Source organism: Triticum aestivum, chromosome 4A (genome assembly GCF_018294505.1).
Source record: "Triticum aestivum cultivar Chinese Spring chromosome 4A, IWGSC CS RefSeq v2.1, whole genome shotgun sequence".
Lineage (NCBI taxonomy): Eukaryota > Viridiplantae > Streptophyta > Magnoliopsida > Poales > Poaceae > Triticum > Triticum aestivum.
This window is the reverse complement of record NC_057803.1, coordinates 112,834,782-112,851,881: the sequence shown is the minus strand read 5'-3', so window position 1 is coordinate 112,851,881 and position 17,100 is coordinate 112,834,782. Positions and strand designations below refer to the sequence as shown.

Sequence of the window (17,100 nt, the reverse complement as noted above, 5' to 3'; positions counted from 1 at the left end):
GCGGGACGTCACCGAGCTGAACATGTGCAGATCACGGAGGTGTCGTACCTTCGGTGCTAGGATCGGTCGAATCGTGAAGACGTACGACTACATCAACCGCGTTGTCATAACGCTTTCGCTTACGGTCTACGAGGGTACGTGGACAACAATCTTCCCCTCTCGTTGCTATGCATCACCTAGATGGATCTTGCGTGTGCGTAGGAAAATTTTGAAATTACTACGTTCCCCAACAATAAGTATTGGGGCCTATTGAGCGAGCAGTACAGTGCCATTTAGTCCCAATGTAGTCAGAAAATGCATCTTCTAACTCTTTCACACTAGCCTCTCCTTCAATCATTGTAATTACTACACTAGTAGCCCTCTCCTTAAGCTGCTTAGCAGTGCATAAGTCTGGGATGTAGAAAAATCCCTAGCCCTTGGCCTGGAAAGCACACATCGGTGCCACACACTCCCAAGGCAGAAAGGTAGTGCAAACCGATGCCAAATGCCCCATCTTACTACACCTCTCACAGAAAGCTTGTGGACAACTAGAGGAGTATGGCTAGTGGATTTGCAGATCAAACATGGATCGTAAGCTTTGGGTGGAAGCACCTGGGAGGAAGACTCAGCACGCGGGGTGGTGTCATAGATCTACTTCTTCTTGTGGGAGCCCGCTGCATTGAAACCAGGAGGATTAGGGTTCTTCTCCACCCAGACCCCCCTGATCTCGCCCGCTTGGCTCGCTCTGCTGCTTCATCCCACCGCTCGGTGTCGTCCGATGCCGACGCCCCCTTCTTTTTGGTGGAGAGATCGTCGCCGTCGACCTCCTTGGACCACGAGAAGCGGCCCCGGTCGCGTCCCCGGCCAAACCGACCGGCTCCGCGCCCCATTTGCCCAGATCCGAAGCCTTCCCGTCGATTCCCGCGGAAAGCTTGGCCACTGCGATCTTCCATCACCGCTGGCTCGCGTGGCTTGGAGGCCACCACCGCAACGTAGGATCTGCTGTCGCCTCCAACCTTTCCCTCCCACCAGAGGAAGGAGGAGGAGATTCTTGATCTAGGGTTTCTTGGTGTCTCTCAGAAGTGAGAAAGAGTGGCGTCTAGGTCACGGATCGGGGTGGGAGGAGCTTTTGTACCCGCGCATCCCTGATGCACACCATGGTCGCGCGAATCTCCGTCCATGTGTCGAGCATCAATGGCGGCCGCCCCAACCGTGGCTGGATGTGGCCCGAGGATCCCTGGGCCCCGCCATCGTCCATCCGGAACATGACTCGGTGCATCGCACACACCATTGCTCGTCGGTCGCTCCAAACGTGCACACGCAACCGTGTCGCTCGCCGGGATCCGGTCCCGAACCCTAGCTATGTGACAGGGAAAGGAAACGACCTGGCCTACGTCGATGAACTCCCCTTCGCGCAGGTAGCGTGCATCCACCGTCGCTCCCTTCTCGTCAATCAGCACGATCCAGAGAGCACCGTGGCGGAGGAAGATCTCGCCATCGGCGAAGTGGAGGGTGCGTGCCGATGCGAGGTCCGCCGCAAAGGAGACGTGCCAGCGTACGTCAAACGCCATCTTCCTCTCCTCGTGTGCACAATTTCAGTGTTAAAGAGTTTCCTAAAAGACTTCAAATGGCCATTTTCACATAGCCCACATAATGAGGATATCCAACACATAGGAGTATTTGGGAGGGCGAGCTGCCGAGTTCAGCATGTAACAGATCACACGAGGGAAAACTATTCTTCCGGGGAAAACTATGCCCTCAGTTCGAGTTGATTTTTTTTGAGCATTTTTTTTATGGGTGGGCCGAAGATGCTGACGGGTGACCATCTATCCTCCTTTCAGCTGTTTGACCGCGGGCTAGCACCCCACCCGAAGTACGAGTCCACGGCCCACGACCAGCCCCAACAGCCCTTCTCCGCCGAGCCGCCAGCGCCAGCCGGCCGCGCCACCAACCCCCGGGTCCCAACCGCCGACCGGCCACGCCGCAAAAAGAACCCCCCGACCCGTCCCGCCCGCCACTCCGGCACTCCCACTCCCACTCCCACCTGCCCCGCGCCGCGCGACCAGCCGTCAAGCCACGCCGCCGCTCGCCCCAGCGATGCCGCCACCCTCCCTCCTGCTCTTCCACTGCCGCGCCCCGCTCCCGCACCGCCCGCTGCGGATGAGCTCTCCGTCGCCGAGCAGGAGGGTCGTCTGCTCCGCCTCCACCGCCGAGGGGTACATCTCCGCGGCGCCGATCCTCCTTCCAGACGGGCCATGGAAGCAGGTGATTAGCTCGACCATTTGGCTGTGCTCCCCGCTGGCTCGTCGTCAGGGCTTTGCCCTCTGAATCTGCTTTGGTGTCGATGCAGGTAGAAGGCGGCGTCACGGCGGCGAAGGGGTTTAAGGCCGCGGGCATCTACGGCGGCCTGCGCGCCAAGGGACAGAAGCCTGACTTGGCGCTTGTTGCTTGCGACGTCGACGCCACCGTCGCCGGTAAGACTACCACGAGCGCTTTCTTCATGGTATGGTAGTCAATTCACAACTAGGAAATTTCTATGAGCGTATGCTCAGTTGCTCACTATGATGAACAACCGTTAATTATTCTGTTGCTTTCTGATGTAATGTATGATCGGTAACCTATCAGTTAGACTCAGTTCTCATCGTGTTGGGTTCCTTTCAGGATCTTTTACAACAAATGTTGTTGCTGCTGCGCCTGTTCTGTATTGCAAGCGTGTCCTTAGTTCATCCAAAACAGTAAGATAATTCTGCCCCTAGTCTTACCTTGCCAAAACTAAAGAAAAATTGTTCGATGGAAAAATTATGATACACAATGGTAGTGGTCATTCATTGAGGGGTATTAACTGTTATCATTTTGCTGTTTACTAGGCTCGTGCTGTGTTGATTAATGCTGGTCAAGCAAATGCAGCCACTGTAAGTCTTTCTGCCTTTCGGGAGAACTTAATATGATCGTCAGCATCTCTGAACTGTATTTTGGAATGCACTGACTGAACAAGAGCTATTTCTGTAAATAATTGGTCATCAGGGTGATGCAGGATATCAGGACGCAGTGGATAGTGCAGAAGCTGTTGCCAAGGTACCGAACCTGTCCCTCGGATGCCTATGCACTACGCAGCGCATCACTGCTGCTAGTTTGACCAATTATTGCTGTTTCAGCTTTTGAATGTGAGCACAGATGACATACTGATCCAGTCCACTGGTGTCATTGGTCAAAGAATAAAAAAGGTACAATAGGTTTTTGCAACAAATCTACACTCGAGTGTTTCATATGAGGTACTCCCTCGGATTCATATTAATTATCGCTGCTTTAGTATAACTCTGTGCTAAAGTTGTGCTAAAGCAGGGACAATTAATATAGATCGGAGGGAGTGGTAGCTAAGCAACTTGTCTGGCAATACGACACCACACATTGTCTGACCTGTTAGAGTTTCCATCTGATGCTTGTGGGTTTTAACAATGCAGGAAGCACTTATAAATTCACTTCCTAGACTTGTGGGCTCTCTGTCTTCATCTACTGAAGGGTATAGTCATTATATATAGTCTTGTGAGCAACAATTTGTTTTCTCAAAGCCTCCACAAACGTAAACCTATTGAGATAAAATCACCACTAGGAGCTTAATGATTTGCTATCTTTAAACTATTATTTTTGTCCTTCCATTACAGTTCAAATTCTTCAGCTGTGGCCATCACAACTACAGACCTTGTTAGCAAGAGTATTGCTGTCCAGACTGAGGTTTGAATTTCTTTATTTACTTGCATATAGGATTCGTTGGCTTCTATCATGAATTGACATGATCTTGATTATCATCAATTCTTACTAAAAAAATAGATTGGAGGAGTGCCTATCAAGATAGGAGGAATGGCCAAAGGTTCCGGGATGATTCATCCAAATATGGCGACAATGCTTGGTGTATGTCCCCTCTCTCTGTCTCATTTTATACACTCCTTTTCCCTCTCTCATTTCCTCTCTCTAGGCACAGCGCGAGCTTGATGGTAATATCTTTTATAGGTTCTCACAACCGATGCTCAAGTAAGAAGTGATGTTTGGAGAGAAATGGTCCGGACATCAGTGAGTAGAAGTTTCAACCAAATTACTGTGAGTAACCACTCTTCTCTCTTATGTTGATCAGTGTGTGAAGCAATTACACAACCTGCAAAGAACTTATGGAGTCCATCAAAATACTTCCATACATATATATTGAAAATCTATCAATACAATATTAATGTTGTGTGAGGTTCATATCTAGTAGAATAGTGTTGGATACCGATTAGTAGACATTATTTGTTTTTGCACTGGGGTTTAATTTGCTTGGTAATTTGTTTGGAACTATAACTCTGAGAATACATGAGCATTGTTGACTAGTTGGGTTATCTTATGGCCATATGATCTCCTTGGGCATGCACCTAAAACTCATAGCTGTTTTATCTCATAAATCTGAAGGTGGATGGTGATACAAGTACGAATGACTGTGTTATTGCTATGGCTAGTGGATTATCTGGTTTGTCGGACATCCTCACTCATGATAGCGTTGAAGCTCAACAGCTCCAAGCATGCCTAGATGCAGTAAGTTCCAGTTCCCCAATCCAAGCATGCCTGTGTGTGTGCCATAATATTACTTATAGCAATCTATATAGTTTCAGTTATACTGTTAAGTAGAAAGAGTCTGACCTATCTTTATGTAGGTAATGCAAGGCCTCGCAAAATCCATAGCATGGGATGGTGAGGGTGCAACCTGCTTAATTGAGGTTAAGTGGATCAGTGGCATAATACTTTTAACACTTTGTGTCTTCTGCATTATCATCCTACTGGGAGTCTGTGACACATTTTCTTGCGAAAATGATGACTTGGCTCTTTACTTTCAGAAAAACAATTTGAGTCATCTGGCAACAGTTTCATGCATTATATCAAAATTCATTTCGTACATTTCCAGTAATATAGCACAATCTTCTAAAGTGCCCTTTTCCTATGCAGGTTACTGTAACTGGTGCAAATAATGAGGCAGACGCAGCGAAGATTGCTCGTTCAGTGGCAGCGTCCTCCTTGGTTAAAGTATGTTATTATTTACCTGCCATGTATTGCAGCCTGGGAGCATACGAGCATTACTAGTTTTTTCTTTTGCATTCCTTATCCCACGAGACCTGAATGATTGGATCATTTTTTGGGCCAGGCTGCTGTATTTGGCCGAGACCCGAACTGGGGGCGCATTGCTTGCTCTGTCGGATATTCAGGGATTCATTTTGATGCAGATCAACTTGATATTTCCCTTGGAGTTATTCCACTAATGAAAAATGGCCAACCACTCCCTTTTGACAGGTTAAAGAAACCTTGACTACATATAATTCTAAATTTACTTGTTTGAGTCACAGTGAATAGAACTGTTGAACTCTTTAGTGCTATGAGCTAAAACGCCAACTCTTTTTCTTAGATCTGCTGCTAGCAAGTATCTCAAAGATGCTGGTGACATCCATGGTACAGTGAACATTGATGTATCAGTTGGTAAGCTTCCAGCCTCTGTGGTGCACAATTAAAACTGTAGTATGTCCTTGTATGAGAGCTTCATGATGTTCCGCATATGTCTTCTAGAATACTCTTAGTTCATATTTATCTTCTAGAATGCTCTTAGTTCATATTTATGCCCATTAAATTGCTGTATTTGCATTTAATCCTTTCCCGTATTCATTAGTTTCGTGAATTAGTATTGATGTTAAGACAGCTGTGAGACAGGCTAATGGGGTGTCTTGAATCAAACGAACCCTGAAATGAATGCTTTCACAGACATTGATTCGTGTGAAGGGAAGCTCAGATTGCGCATAACCCAGTTGTTTTTCTTATCCCCGAACAATCTGATACTCTATTTATCCTTTTTTTTCAAGAATACGCTCTATTGATGGTTATATTTTATGAAATTGTGAGACTGCCATAACAATACACATCCATTGTGTTCACAGGGAATGGAGGAGGCACTGGAAAGGCGTGGGGCTGTGACCTAAGTTATAAGTATGTCGAAATAAATGCTGAATACACAACGTGAAATTCGTATTCTCCATGAAAACTGCATTTCTGAATACACATCCGTTGTCTTCATTTGTCTGAGTGCTCTTTCGATGCAACTGCATTTCTGAAAACTATATCATACCGAAACGATAGTGTGTTGTACCAATAGGTCGAACATGTATTATCTTTTACAAGAACAGTCAGGTTAGTGTTTTGTGACTGGAATAATGCGCTGAAGAATTTGGTGGTACCATGTGAAAATTGTCTACCATCCTTCTCGGTTCTGATTGATAAAGGAGGATGTTGGCCTGACAAAATAAAGTTTATTTGGATTTTTGTATATGCTATTATTTGTGGATTGGAAGGGGAGCCTTGGCGCAGTGGTAAAGCTGTTGCCTTGTGACCATGAGATCACGGGTTCAAGTCCTGAAAACAGCATTTTATAGAAATGTAGGGAAAGGCTGCGTACTATAGATTCAAAGTGGTCGGACCCTTTCCCGGACCCTGCGCAAGCGGGAGCTACACCGGGCTGCCCTATTATTTGTGGATTGATTGCAACTTTCAGGTACCAAGTCAAGTTTCTCACTATGCCATAATAAGTAGTCGGTTGACTGCAGAACATTAGCATTTGGTTCAGTAGGTTCGTTCGATGAACATCCTGTTATTCACTGATAGAGCTTGGTGTTGTGACATTGAAATGGGTTGGTGAATAGAACGAGGGGCCAACTTGGATGTTTTGGCATGTTGTACTTTTGCTAAATTTAAAGAATACTAGTGAAAATTAAAGATATCTGATTTTCTTTCTCTAACATACATAGTTAACCGGTATACTTGCATATAAAGTTTCACGAAAAAATGGCATCCATGGAAATCTGGGCAAAAATGACAAAATTGAAGCTATATTAAAAACACTACTTGATGAATACTATGGTCCTAATTGTATTTTCTTCACTAAGAATACCTCATGTGTCAATACTTTACAAAACTTCACACGTGAGTAGAATGGCCGACCAAATTTGATACCCCAACATTTTAGAATTCAAAAGAATGGTATTTTTCTTTTAATTTACTATTCATGTGGGTGCGTGTGGAACCATGTTCGCCTTTCTATTTTCGCCAAGGAGCTCATTATTTTGAAAAACGTGAAAGATGTATTAAGAAGTTTGAAAAAACAATCCGCTGGTATATATGAATGTATTATATATATTTGTAACCTTCATGAGAAAGTTTGTTAATTTGTAATCTACAGAAAAAGACAATTTTCTGGGTGCACAAAGGCAAATAATAACTCTATTTTTGGACCATATATTTTTCTTTTATAGGAGGGTGCGCGCGCGCACATATGTAAATTTGTTTTTAGAAAAAATGGGTTTCAAAATATTGTTTTTTATTCTTTTTTCACACAAAATACTAGCTCCACGTAATATGGATTCGGTTTTGTCCTTTTGGGTTCCATGTCTTCTTATTCGGCAGACATGCCAAGATTAAATGGACGAATGTGATCTCTTTCTAGGTTAAATGGATGACCATGATAAATTCAGCCAATGCAACAGAAATTATAGAAGTTAGGAAATGTTCAAACATAATTCACAAGAACATTTGCAATCTTTCAAAACTATCTCAAACCCACACTTCTAAGTAAAAAAATGTTGTTGTTGTGGAGAGAACGTGAGATTAGGAGGTACTCCCTCCGTAAAGAAATATAAGTAGTGATATGAACGCTCTTATGTTTTTTTACAGAGGAAGTATCTCTTAACCATATTCTCAACATAGACTAAACAAGTAGGGTGTATGTACAAATCACTTGCATCATACACTTGACGAAGTGAATTGTGATGTGTTTTAATAGGTTTGGTCGCCTCGACGGTACGCGACCTAGTCCTATTTTGTGAACTACTGAGGGAGGCTTGATCGCCAACTTGGTTTGTATGGGACCTCCCAAGGTTGAACCTGGGCTTCTTTTCCTTGATGTTGGTCTGAGTCGTATGGGACCCCTCGGATACGGAGGTAGAGCTTTGTGCTCTCTCTCTCTCTCTCTCTCTCTCTCTCTCTCTCTCCTCTTGTGTGTATTCAAGTGAGACACGATAGAGCCTCCACCTTTGAGGGTTTATATAGGCTAGGAGTCCTTAAATGACCAAGACTGCTTAGAGGTGGTAGGGGAGAGAAGTAAATGGATAAAAGTTGACCCACTAGTCTATGGAGGGACAAGATATGCGGTGAATTGGCCTTCGTGCTTGACCTATTCTTTTTATCTTCTTTCTTCTTTGAATTATTAACTATGAATTGATGCTTTGACTTTTGTTGAATTTGCTTGATAAACATATGACTAGGTGGCACCCTCAGCATAAAAAATCACATTAGTCGCATAATTTGCAAAAAAGACATTTTCATCAACATTATTTCGTTGTTCTATGAAAGCAAGTCATCACATGACACAACGTGACGTTGCATCTTAAACATGTTGACTACCAAAATGATAATGCAATATCATTGTTAAGGAGAAATAGTGCACATTATATTTTGATCGAGGATATGACTCTTATCATGGAATCTAAGATAAATTATGATTTGTTCTCCCATGAGACATACTAAATGACATCTATTCTAGTTACAACTCTAGGACACAAGCACTTGAATAGTTGTATCTAGACATATATTTATTACATATTATACATCACAAGATACTATGTGATACAACACCGATACAAACTCTTGAGTTGTATCTAAACATATATTTGTCGCACATGATACATCATAAGATACTATCGAACCTGTAATGACATTTAATCATTTTTTGATATCAATAATAAATATACTTATAGGGGACTAATTATGTTTGCTAAGTGAATATACAAGGTTTAGTCCTCGTGGATAATTTGTGTGTGGATCATGAAGAAAATATGCCCTAGAGGCAATAATAAAGTTGTTATTTATATTTCCTTATATCATAATAAATGTTTATTATTCATGCTAGAATTGTATTAACCGGAAACTTAGTACATGTGTGAATACATACGGAAATAGAGTGTCACTAGTTTGCCTCTACTTGACTAGCTCGATGAATCAATGATGGTTATGTTTCCTAAACATAGACATGAGTTGTCATTTGATTAACGAGATCACATCATTAGAGAATGATGTGATTGACTTGACCCATCTGTTAGCTTAGCACGATGATCGTTTAGTTTGTTGCTATTGCTTTCTTCATGACTTATACATGTTCCTATGACTATGAGATTATGCAACTCCCAAGTACCGGAGGAACACTTTGTGTGCTACCAAACGTCACAACGTAACTGGGTGATCATAAAGGTGCACTACAGGTGTCTCCAATGGTACTTATTGAGTTGGCATAGATTGAGATTAGGATTTGTCACTCCGATTGTCGGAGAGGTATCTCTGGGCCTTCTCGGTAATGCACATCACTATAAGCCTTGCCAGCATTATAACTAATGAGTTAGTTGCGGGATGATGCATTACGGAACGAGTAAAGAGACTTGCCGGTAACGAGATTGAACTAGGTATGAGATACCGAAGATCGAATCTCGGGCAAGTAACATACCGATGACAAAGGGAACAACGTATATCGTTATGCGGTTTGACCGATAAAGATCTTCATAGAATATGTAGGAGCCAATATGAGCATCCAGGTTCCGCTATTGGTTATTGACCGGAGACGAGTCTCAGTCATGTCTACATAGTTCTCGAACGCGTAGGGTCCGCACGCTTAAAGTTCGGTGACGATCGGTATTATGAGTTTATGTGTTTTGATGTATCGAAGGTAGTTCGGAGTCCCAGATGTGATCACGGACATGACGAGGAGTCTCGAAATGGTCGAGACGTAAAGAATGATATATTGGACGGCTATATTCGGACACCGGAAGTGTTCCGGATGTTTTAGGAGAAAACCGGAGTGCCGGGGGGGGGGTTACCGGAACCCCCCAGGGAAGTATTGGGCCTTAATGGGCCTGAGGGGAGAGAGAGGACAGCAGCCCACGAGGCGGCGTGCCCCCTCCCATGAGGAGTCCGAATTGGACTAGGAGAGGGGGGCGCGGCCCCTCTTTCCCTCTCCCTCTCCCTCTCTTTCCTTCCCCCTTCCCCCTTCCTAGTAGGACTAGAAAAGGATGAATCCTACTCCTACTAGGAGGAGGATTCCCCCTCTCCTTGGGGCGCACCAAGGCCGGCCGGCCTTCCCCCTTACTCCTTTATGTACGGGGCGGGGGGCACCCAAAGACACACAAGTTGATTGTTCCAAGCCGTGTGTGGTGCCCCCCTCCACCATAATCCACCTCGATCATATCGTAGCAGTGTTTAGGCGAAGCCCTGCGTCGGTGGCAACATCATCACCGTCATCACGGCGCCGTGCTGACGGAACCTCCCACGAAGCTCTGCTGGATCGGAGTTCGTGGGATGTCATCGAGCTGAACGTGTGCTGAACTCGGAGCTGCCGTACGTTCGGTACTTGGATCGGTTGGATCGTGAAGACGTACGACTACATCAACCGCGTTCTCATAACGCTTCCGCTTACGGTCTACGAGGGTACGTGGACGATACTATCCCCTCCCGTTGCTATGCATCACCATGATCTTGTGTGTGTGCGTAGGATTTTTTTTGAAATTACTACGTTCCCCAACAGTGGCATCCAAGCCAGGTTTATGCATAGATGTTATATGCACGAGTAGAACACAAAGGAGTTGCGGGCATGGGTATATGCATATTGCTTGCCGTCACTAGTTGATTCTTGATTCAGCGGCATTGTTGGATGAAGCGGCCTAGACCGACATTATGCGTACGCTTACGCGAGGCTGGTTCTACCGACGTGCTTCGCACATAGGTGGCTAGTGGGTGTTTGTTTCTCCAGCTTTAGTTGAATCAGATTCAATGAACAAGGTTCTTTCTGAAGATCAAAAAGTAATCACTATACCACGTTGTGGTTTTTGATGTGTAGGTAAGAATGGTTCTTGCTCAGCTCATAGCAGCCACGTAAAATTTGCAACAACAAGGTAGAGGACGTCTAACTTGTTTTTGCAGGGTGAGGGAGTCCTGGATTAGGGGGTCTCCGGACAACCGAACTATATCCTTTGGCGGGACTGTTGGACTATGAAGATACAAGATTGAAGACTTCGTCTCGTGTCCGGATGGGACTCTACTTGGCGTGGAAGGCGAGCTAGGCAATACGGATATGTATATCTCCTCCTTTGTAACCGACCTTGTGTAACCCTAGCCCCCTCCGGTGTCTATATAAACCGGAGGGTTTTAGTCCGTAGGACAACATACAATCATACCATAGGCTAGCTTCTAGGGTTTAGCCTCTCCGATCTCGTGGTAGATCAACTCTTGTAATACCCATATCATCAAGAATAAATCAAGCAGGACGTAGGGCTTTACCTCCATCAAGAGGGCCCGAACCTGGGTAAAACATCGTGTCCCCTGACTCCTGTTACCATCCACCTTAGACGCACAGTTCGGGACCCCCTACCCGAGATCCGCCGGTTTTGACACCGACATTGGTGCTTTCATTGAGAGTTCCTCTGTGCCGTCGCCAGAAGGAAGGATGTCTCGTCTCGTCTTTAGAGACGGTACTACTGCTGGAGGAGCTTTGGCTGTCGGCCAAACTCTCTGGCTAGGTGGTTTCATCATGACCGCCTGTTCGGCCGTCGCGCCGACGATGACTTCTCGGGTCATCGAAAACAACCTCCACGTCAAATCGGCACTTGCCGAACAGATGGATCCAATGGAGCTCGCCTCCTTAAACGAGCTCTTGGATCGCATCGCCGCCTTGGGAGTCGCTATGGACTATGATCGGATTGGGCTTAAACCCGATCAAAGGGAGATTAACTCTCCACCGGTCACCCATCATATTGTAGTGGTGGAATAACAATGCGGCGACCTTTCCTCTATCTTGAGGACCAACTATGTCCAGATTCCCGAGCTCTTCGAGCCGGACGCCCGTTCACGGGAGGACAACATCCAATCCCTGAACTTAGAGTCAGGCAGCAGGCCAGGATTATCGGGTAACATCCCAGAACCGGAACTTCCAAAATTAGAAACTCCTCAGCCCCTGGATCCCAGATCGGGTAGGGGTTCGGATTCAATTCCATCCACCCACCCAAACATAAGCGATCTTTCCCACATCCGGCAAGAGCCCCAGGAAATAGTACATCACTATTGGGCTAGATTCCTCCTTGCGATGAACAAGGTTAAGGACTATCGCGAGGAAGACGCAATCCTATTTTTCTGCAATAATTTCACGGACAAGGGAATCCTTAACGCCATAAATCGCCGTGAGATAACACGCTTCGCTGACTTGGCGTCCATAGTACGAAAGTACTGTGCGATGGAAAATGCCTGAAAAACCGAAACAAACTTTTGGGATAATTCGACCCTGAATACAAACCCAGTCCAAAATAAAAGGGTGCATTATCACAATACACCCGGGTCAACTACCAAAAAGCAAAAACCCTCTACAGGGCATGGAACCGTACTGGAGGGATGGCTCAACGGACCCTGCAAAATTCATAGTACAACGGATATAATACCGACGCACAGCCTTAGAGCATGTTGGATACTCCGGCAGGTGGCCAAAAGGGGTGAGGATCTTCTTATCCCAAATACCACAGAGCACCATCCCGTGGATAACAATATGGTGTTAACAGTGTTTGAGACCTTCGCGTCAAATAATATGCGCAAGCGAACACTCCGCGGCATGGCCGAAATCTGCCACGTAGAAGCAATAAATCCATGGAGTGACACGGCTATTACCTTCAATGCCAGTGACGAACCTAAAATCCGAACAGCCCGAGCACCAGCCGCACTGGTCCTCAGTCCAATCATGGACGGCTTTCGACTCACCAAAGTACTCATGGACGGCGGCAGCGGATTAAACCTCATCTATGAGGAAACTCTTCAAAGGATGGAAATAGACTGGAACCGCATTGAGCAAAGTAGCACAACCTTTAGAGGAATCATCCCCAGTCGGGAAGCACGCTGTGCTGGGAAAATCACACTAGATGTGGTATTCGGCACGCCGGATAATTACAGGCCCGAAGAAATTACATTCCAAGTGGCCCCGTTCAGCAGTGGTTATCATGCTCTTTTAGGACGGGAGGCGTTCACAATCTTCCCAGTCGTGCCCCATTACGGATACATGAAGCTCAAAATGCCCGGGCCCAATGGAATCATCACCCTCGCCAGTGATCCGGACACAGCACTCCGCGCCGAAAACAAAACAGCCGCACTGGCCCTCGAGGCATTATCCAAAGCCCTCTCGGCCGAAGAATTAACCAGGCTACGCTCCACAGTGGACAGGGACGACGTGATACTCAACAAGAGATCCAAGTCCACCTCTTTTAAACCAGCGGATGAAATAGTCAAATTCCAAGTCCACCCAACGGACCCTACAAAAACAGCCTCCATCGGGGCACAGTTAAACCCCGCTGTGGACGCCGCACTACGAGAGTTCCTACACGAGAACTGGGACATATTCTCCTGGCATCCCTCAGACATGCCAGGAATCCCACGCAGGCTGGCCGAGCATAGCCTCAATATCCTAAAGGGATTCAAGCCGGTCAAGCAAGCTCTTCGGCGTTTCTCCGAACCTAAGAGACAGGCCATGGGAGAGGAACTAGCCAAGTTATTGGAGGCCGAATTCATCAGAGAAATAAAACACCTGAACTGGCTAGCAAACCTGGTGATGGTACCAAAGAAGGACAAATCCTGGCGCCTTTGTATCGATTTCAAAGACCTCAATAAAGCTTGCCCAAAGGATCCCTTCCCCCTCCCATGCATCGATCAAATCATTGATGATACCGCAGGACATGAGTCATTGTGTTTCCTCAACGCATACTCTGGTTACCACCAAATCAAGATGGTGGAGTCCGACCAAGCCGCAACGGCATTCATCACACCATACGGCCCCTTCTGTTTTAACACAATGCCTTTTGGGCTCAAAAACGCCGGCGCAACATATCAGCGCATGATTCAGACATGTCTGGAGAAACAAATCGGCAAAACAGTAGAGGCATACGTAGACGATGTGGTCGTCAAAACCAAACACGTCGACTCTTTGAAAGACGACTTGAGGCTCACATTCGACAACCTCCGAACATACGACATCAAGCTCAATCCGGAAAAATGCATTTTTGGCGTACCAGCCGAAAAGCTCCTAGGTTTCATTGTCTCCAGTAGAGGTATTGAAGCTAATCCGGCCAAAATCCGAGCTTTGTCACAGTTGGATACCCCAACAGACCTCAAACAAATCCAGAAGTTAACTGGATGTGTGGCGGCTCTAAGCCGCTTTATCTCCCGCTTAGGAGAAAAGGCTTTACCCCTTTACCGCCTCCTTCGGTGCACCGAACACTTCGAGTGGACGGACGCGGCCACAGCCGGATTGGAAGAAATAAAGGCCATCTTGGCAACCAACCCAATCCTGGCCGCGCCAAACATCGGCGAACCAATTTTGTTGTACATTGCGGCAACTCATCAAGTTGTAAGCGCGGTGCTCGTTGTCAAACGGGAAGCGGACGGACATAAATTCCCTCTTCAAAAGCCGGTATACTATGTATCCACTGTCCTCACTCCATGCAAATCATGGCACCCGCATTACCAAAAGATAGCATATGTGGTATTCATGGCATCGCGGAAGCTGCGACACTACTTTCAAGTCTGTTCGATTACAGTAGCCTCGGAAGTGCCACTTAATGATATTATAAACAACCGCGACGCTACGGGCCGGATTGCCAAATGGACCATTGAGCTCCTCCCGTTCGACATAACATACAAACCTTGACGAGCCATTAAGTCGCAAGTATTGGCCGACTTCGTTGCTGAATGGACGGAGGCCGAACTCCCTAAAGAGTACGGCGCATACTCCAATTGGATCATGCACTTTGACGGTTCTAAAATGCTGGCTGGTCTAGGGGCTGGCGTCGTCCTGACGTCTCCAACCGGAGATACCGTTCAGTACGCATTGCAAATATTGTATACAGACTCCAACAACGCAGCCGAATACGAAGCTCTGTTGCATGGTCTTCGGATGTCAGTCTCCATGGGCATTCAACGCCTGGAGGTATGTGGGGATTCAAACCTCGTAATATCCCAAATAAATGGAGACTTTGATGCCAAGGATCTGAAAATGGCGGCCTATCGAAACGCCGTCCTAAAAATGTCAGCTAGGTTCGAGGGGCTCGAACTTCACCATGTGGCTCGGGAAAACAATCGGGCGGCGGATATCCTCGCCCGCATCGGCGCAAAACGTGATGCGGTCCCCCCCAACATATTTTTGGAAAGGTTGTTCAAGCCATCCATAGTATGGGAAGGGGACACCGGCAACAACAGTCCGGACCCGGCCAAAATACCCAAACTCTCTGGCACAATCGGAGGCTCCGCCACCGAAATAACACCTTCAGCCCACGAAATAATGGCTATTATTGCCCCGTGGACAGAACCATTCCTGGCCTACCTAACTAGACAGGAACTTCCGAAGGACCAAAATGAGGCACGCTGCATAGTGCGGCGATCCAAGGCCTACAGGGTCCATGAGGGAGAATTGTACAAAAAAAGCACTACCGGAGTCCTTCAAAGGTGCATCTCCGAAGAGGAAGGGCGGAATCTTTTGGCAGAAATTCACGCCGGACTCGGCGGCCATCACGCCGCAGCCCGGGCTCTTGTAAGCAAGGCCTTCCGTACATGATTCTATTTGCCAACGGTCCGGGCAGATGCACAGGACTTGGTCCAACATTGTGCCGGTTGCCAGCTCTTTGCAAATCAAAGTCACATGCCACCCACCGCCCTCCAAACAATCCCCATTACATGGCCCTTTGCAGTCAGGGGGCTTGACATGGTTGGACTCCTTAAAGGGGGAACCCACAAGAAAAAATACTTATTGGTCATGGTGGATAAATTCACCAAATGGATAGAGGCCAAACCTGTTAAAATAGCCGAATCCGGACCGGTGATAGACTTCATATCCGGGGTTGTACACCATTATGGCGTCCCCCACAGCATCATCACTGATAATGGCACGAACTTCACGGCCGACGAGGTAAAACTCTGGTGCAGCAAAATGGGCATCAAGCTCGATTATGCTTCAGTCTATCACCCATAAACCAACGGTCAAGTCAAGCGAGCAAACGGTCTTATAATGAGCGGCATTAAACCCAGATTAGTGCGCTCCTTAACGGAGTCTAACACGCACTGGGTAGAGGAACTCGACTCCGTACTCTGGGGGTTGCGGACCACGCCGAATCGTAGTACCGGATATACACCCTTGTTTATGGTGTACGGCGCAGAGGCAGTCTTGCCCTGTGACATAATTCGTGACTCACCTCGAGTGCGCATGTACAAAGAAAGAGAAGCCGAGCTCGATCGGCAGGACAGTTTGGACACCCTGGAGGAGGAGCGCGATATAGCCAAAGCCCGTTCCGCATTTTATCAGCAACAGGCTCGCAAATACCAAAGCAGAGAAGTACGAGCCAAAACTTATAACGTTGGCGAACTAGTTCTACGCCTGCCGGATAAGAAAAGGAACAAGCTTGAGCCCAAATGGGAAGGTCCCTTCATTATTGACCAAGTTCTGACCGGTGGAGCGTACCGACTGCGGGATGCATCGACTAGTCGACTCGAGCCGAACCCATGGAACACGGCCAGGCTCCGAAGATTCTACGCCTAGCACCGGACTCTATGTTAGTCCCCTGCCTTTGTCCATTTTCTGCATATTCATTATCTGTCTTGTTCTCTTTCTTTCTTTTATTATTTCTCTAGGCCTTCAAGGGTCACCTTGTGCCCCGCCTGCACATTACAGATGCGCTAGCCGCACTCTTCATACCTGGGGGCTTCTTTCACAAAAGCTTAAATTGTTTATCTGGGCCTCGTGCCCTACACATGTGTTATACTTCCGCATGTACCTTTTTTCACCATTATATGCATCGATATGACTTAAGTTTTGGCCAAGCTGGGTTGCCTGGCTCTTGTATTTATGCCCTACGTTCCCGTTAATTCGGCTAGGGCATAAGGGGAGCACCTCTGCGATTGTTACTGTCGCATCAGCCGGATGTGTACCTCAGACTCGGTGAAGCCGAAAGCTAGCGTTCTTAAGGGAATATTTGGTCGGTGAACAAAAGATGATTT

At 46.6% G+C, this 17,100-nt stretch overlaps 1 protein-coding gene across 1 annotated transcript; it reads left to right on the top strand.

Annotated features, from left to right (window-relative positions):
* The first annotated feature begins 1,903 nt into the window (after positions 1 to 1,903).
* LOC123085481 (arginine biosynthesis bifunctional protein ArgJ, chloroplastic) lies at positions 1,904 to 6,313 on the top strand. Its single transcript, XM_044507114.1, has 16 exons — positions 1,904 to 2,244; positions 2,330 to 2,453; positions 2,641 to 2,714; positions 2,847 to 2,891; positions 3,004 to 3,054; positions 3,135 to 3,203; positions 3,441 to 3,499; positions 3,642 to 3,711; positions 3,808 to 3,888; positions 3,988 to 4,074; positions 4,420 to 4,542; positions 4,662 to 4,724; positions 4,951 to 5,028; positions 5,147 to 5,292; positions 5,405 to 5,475; positions 5,928 to 6,313. The coding sequence occupies exons 1-16, from the start codon at positions 2,077 to 2,079 to the stop codon at positions 6,008 to 6,010; spliced, it is 1,392 nt and encodes a 463-aa protein (XP_044363049.1). The 5' UTR covers positions 1,904 to 2,076; the 3' UTR covers positions 6,011 to 6,313.
* Positions 6,314 to 17,100: the final 10,787 nt, after the last annotated feature.

Excerpts from the sequence above, each read along its gene's own strand:
- LOC123085481 (XM_044507114.1), top strand. The coding sequence starts at position 2,077 with ATGCCGCCACCCTCCCTCCTGCTCTTCCACTGCCGCGCCCCGCTCCCG. Across the intron at positions 3,204-3,440 it reads TTGGTCAAAGAATAAAAAAG|GAAGCACTTATAAATTCACT; the intron begins GTACAATAGGTT and ends TTAACAATGCAG. Across the intron at positions 4,725-4,950 it reads GTGCAACCTGCTTAATTGAG|GTTACTGTAACTGGTGCAAA; the intron begins GTTAAGTGGATC and ends TTTCCTATGCAG.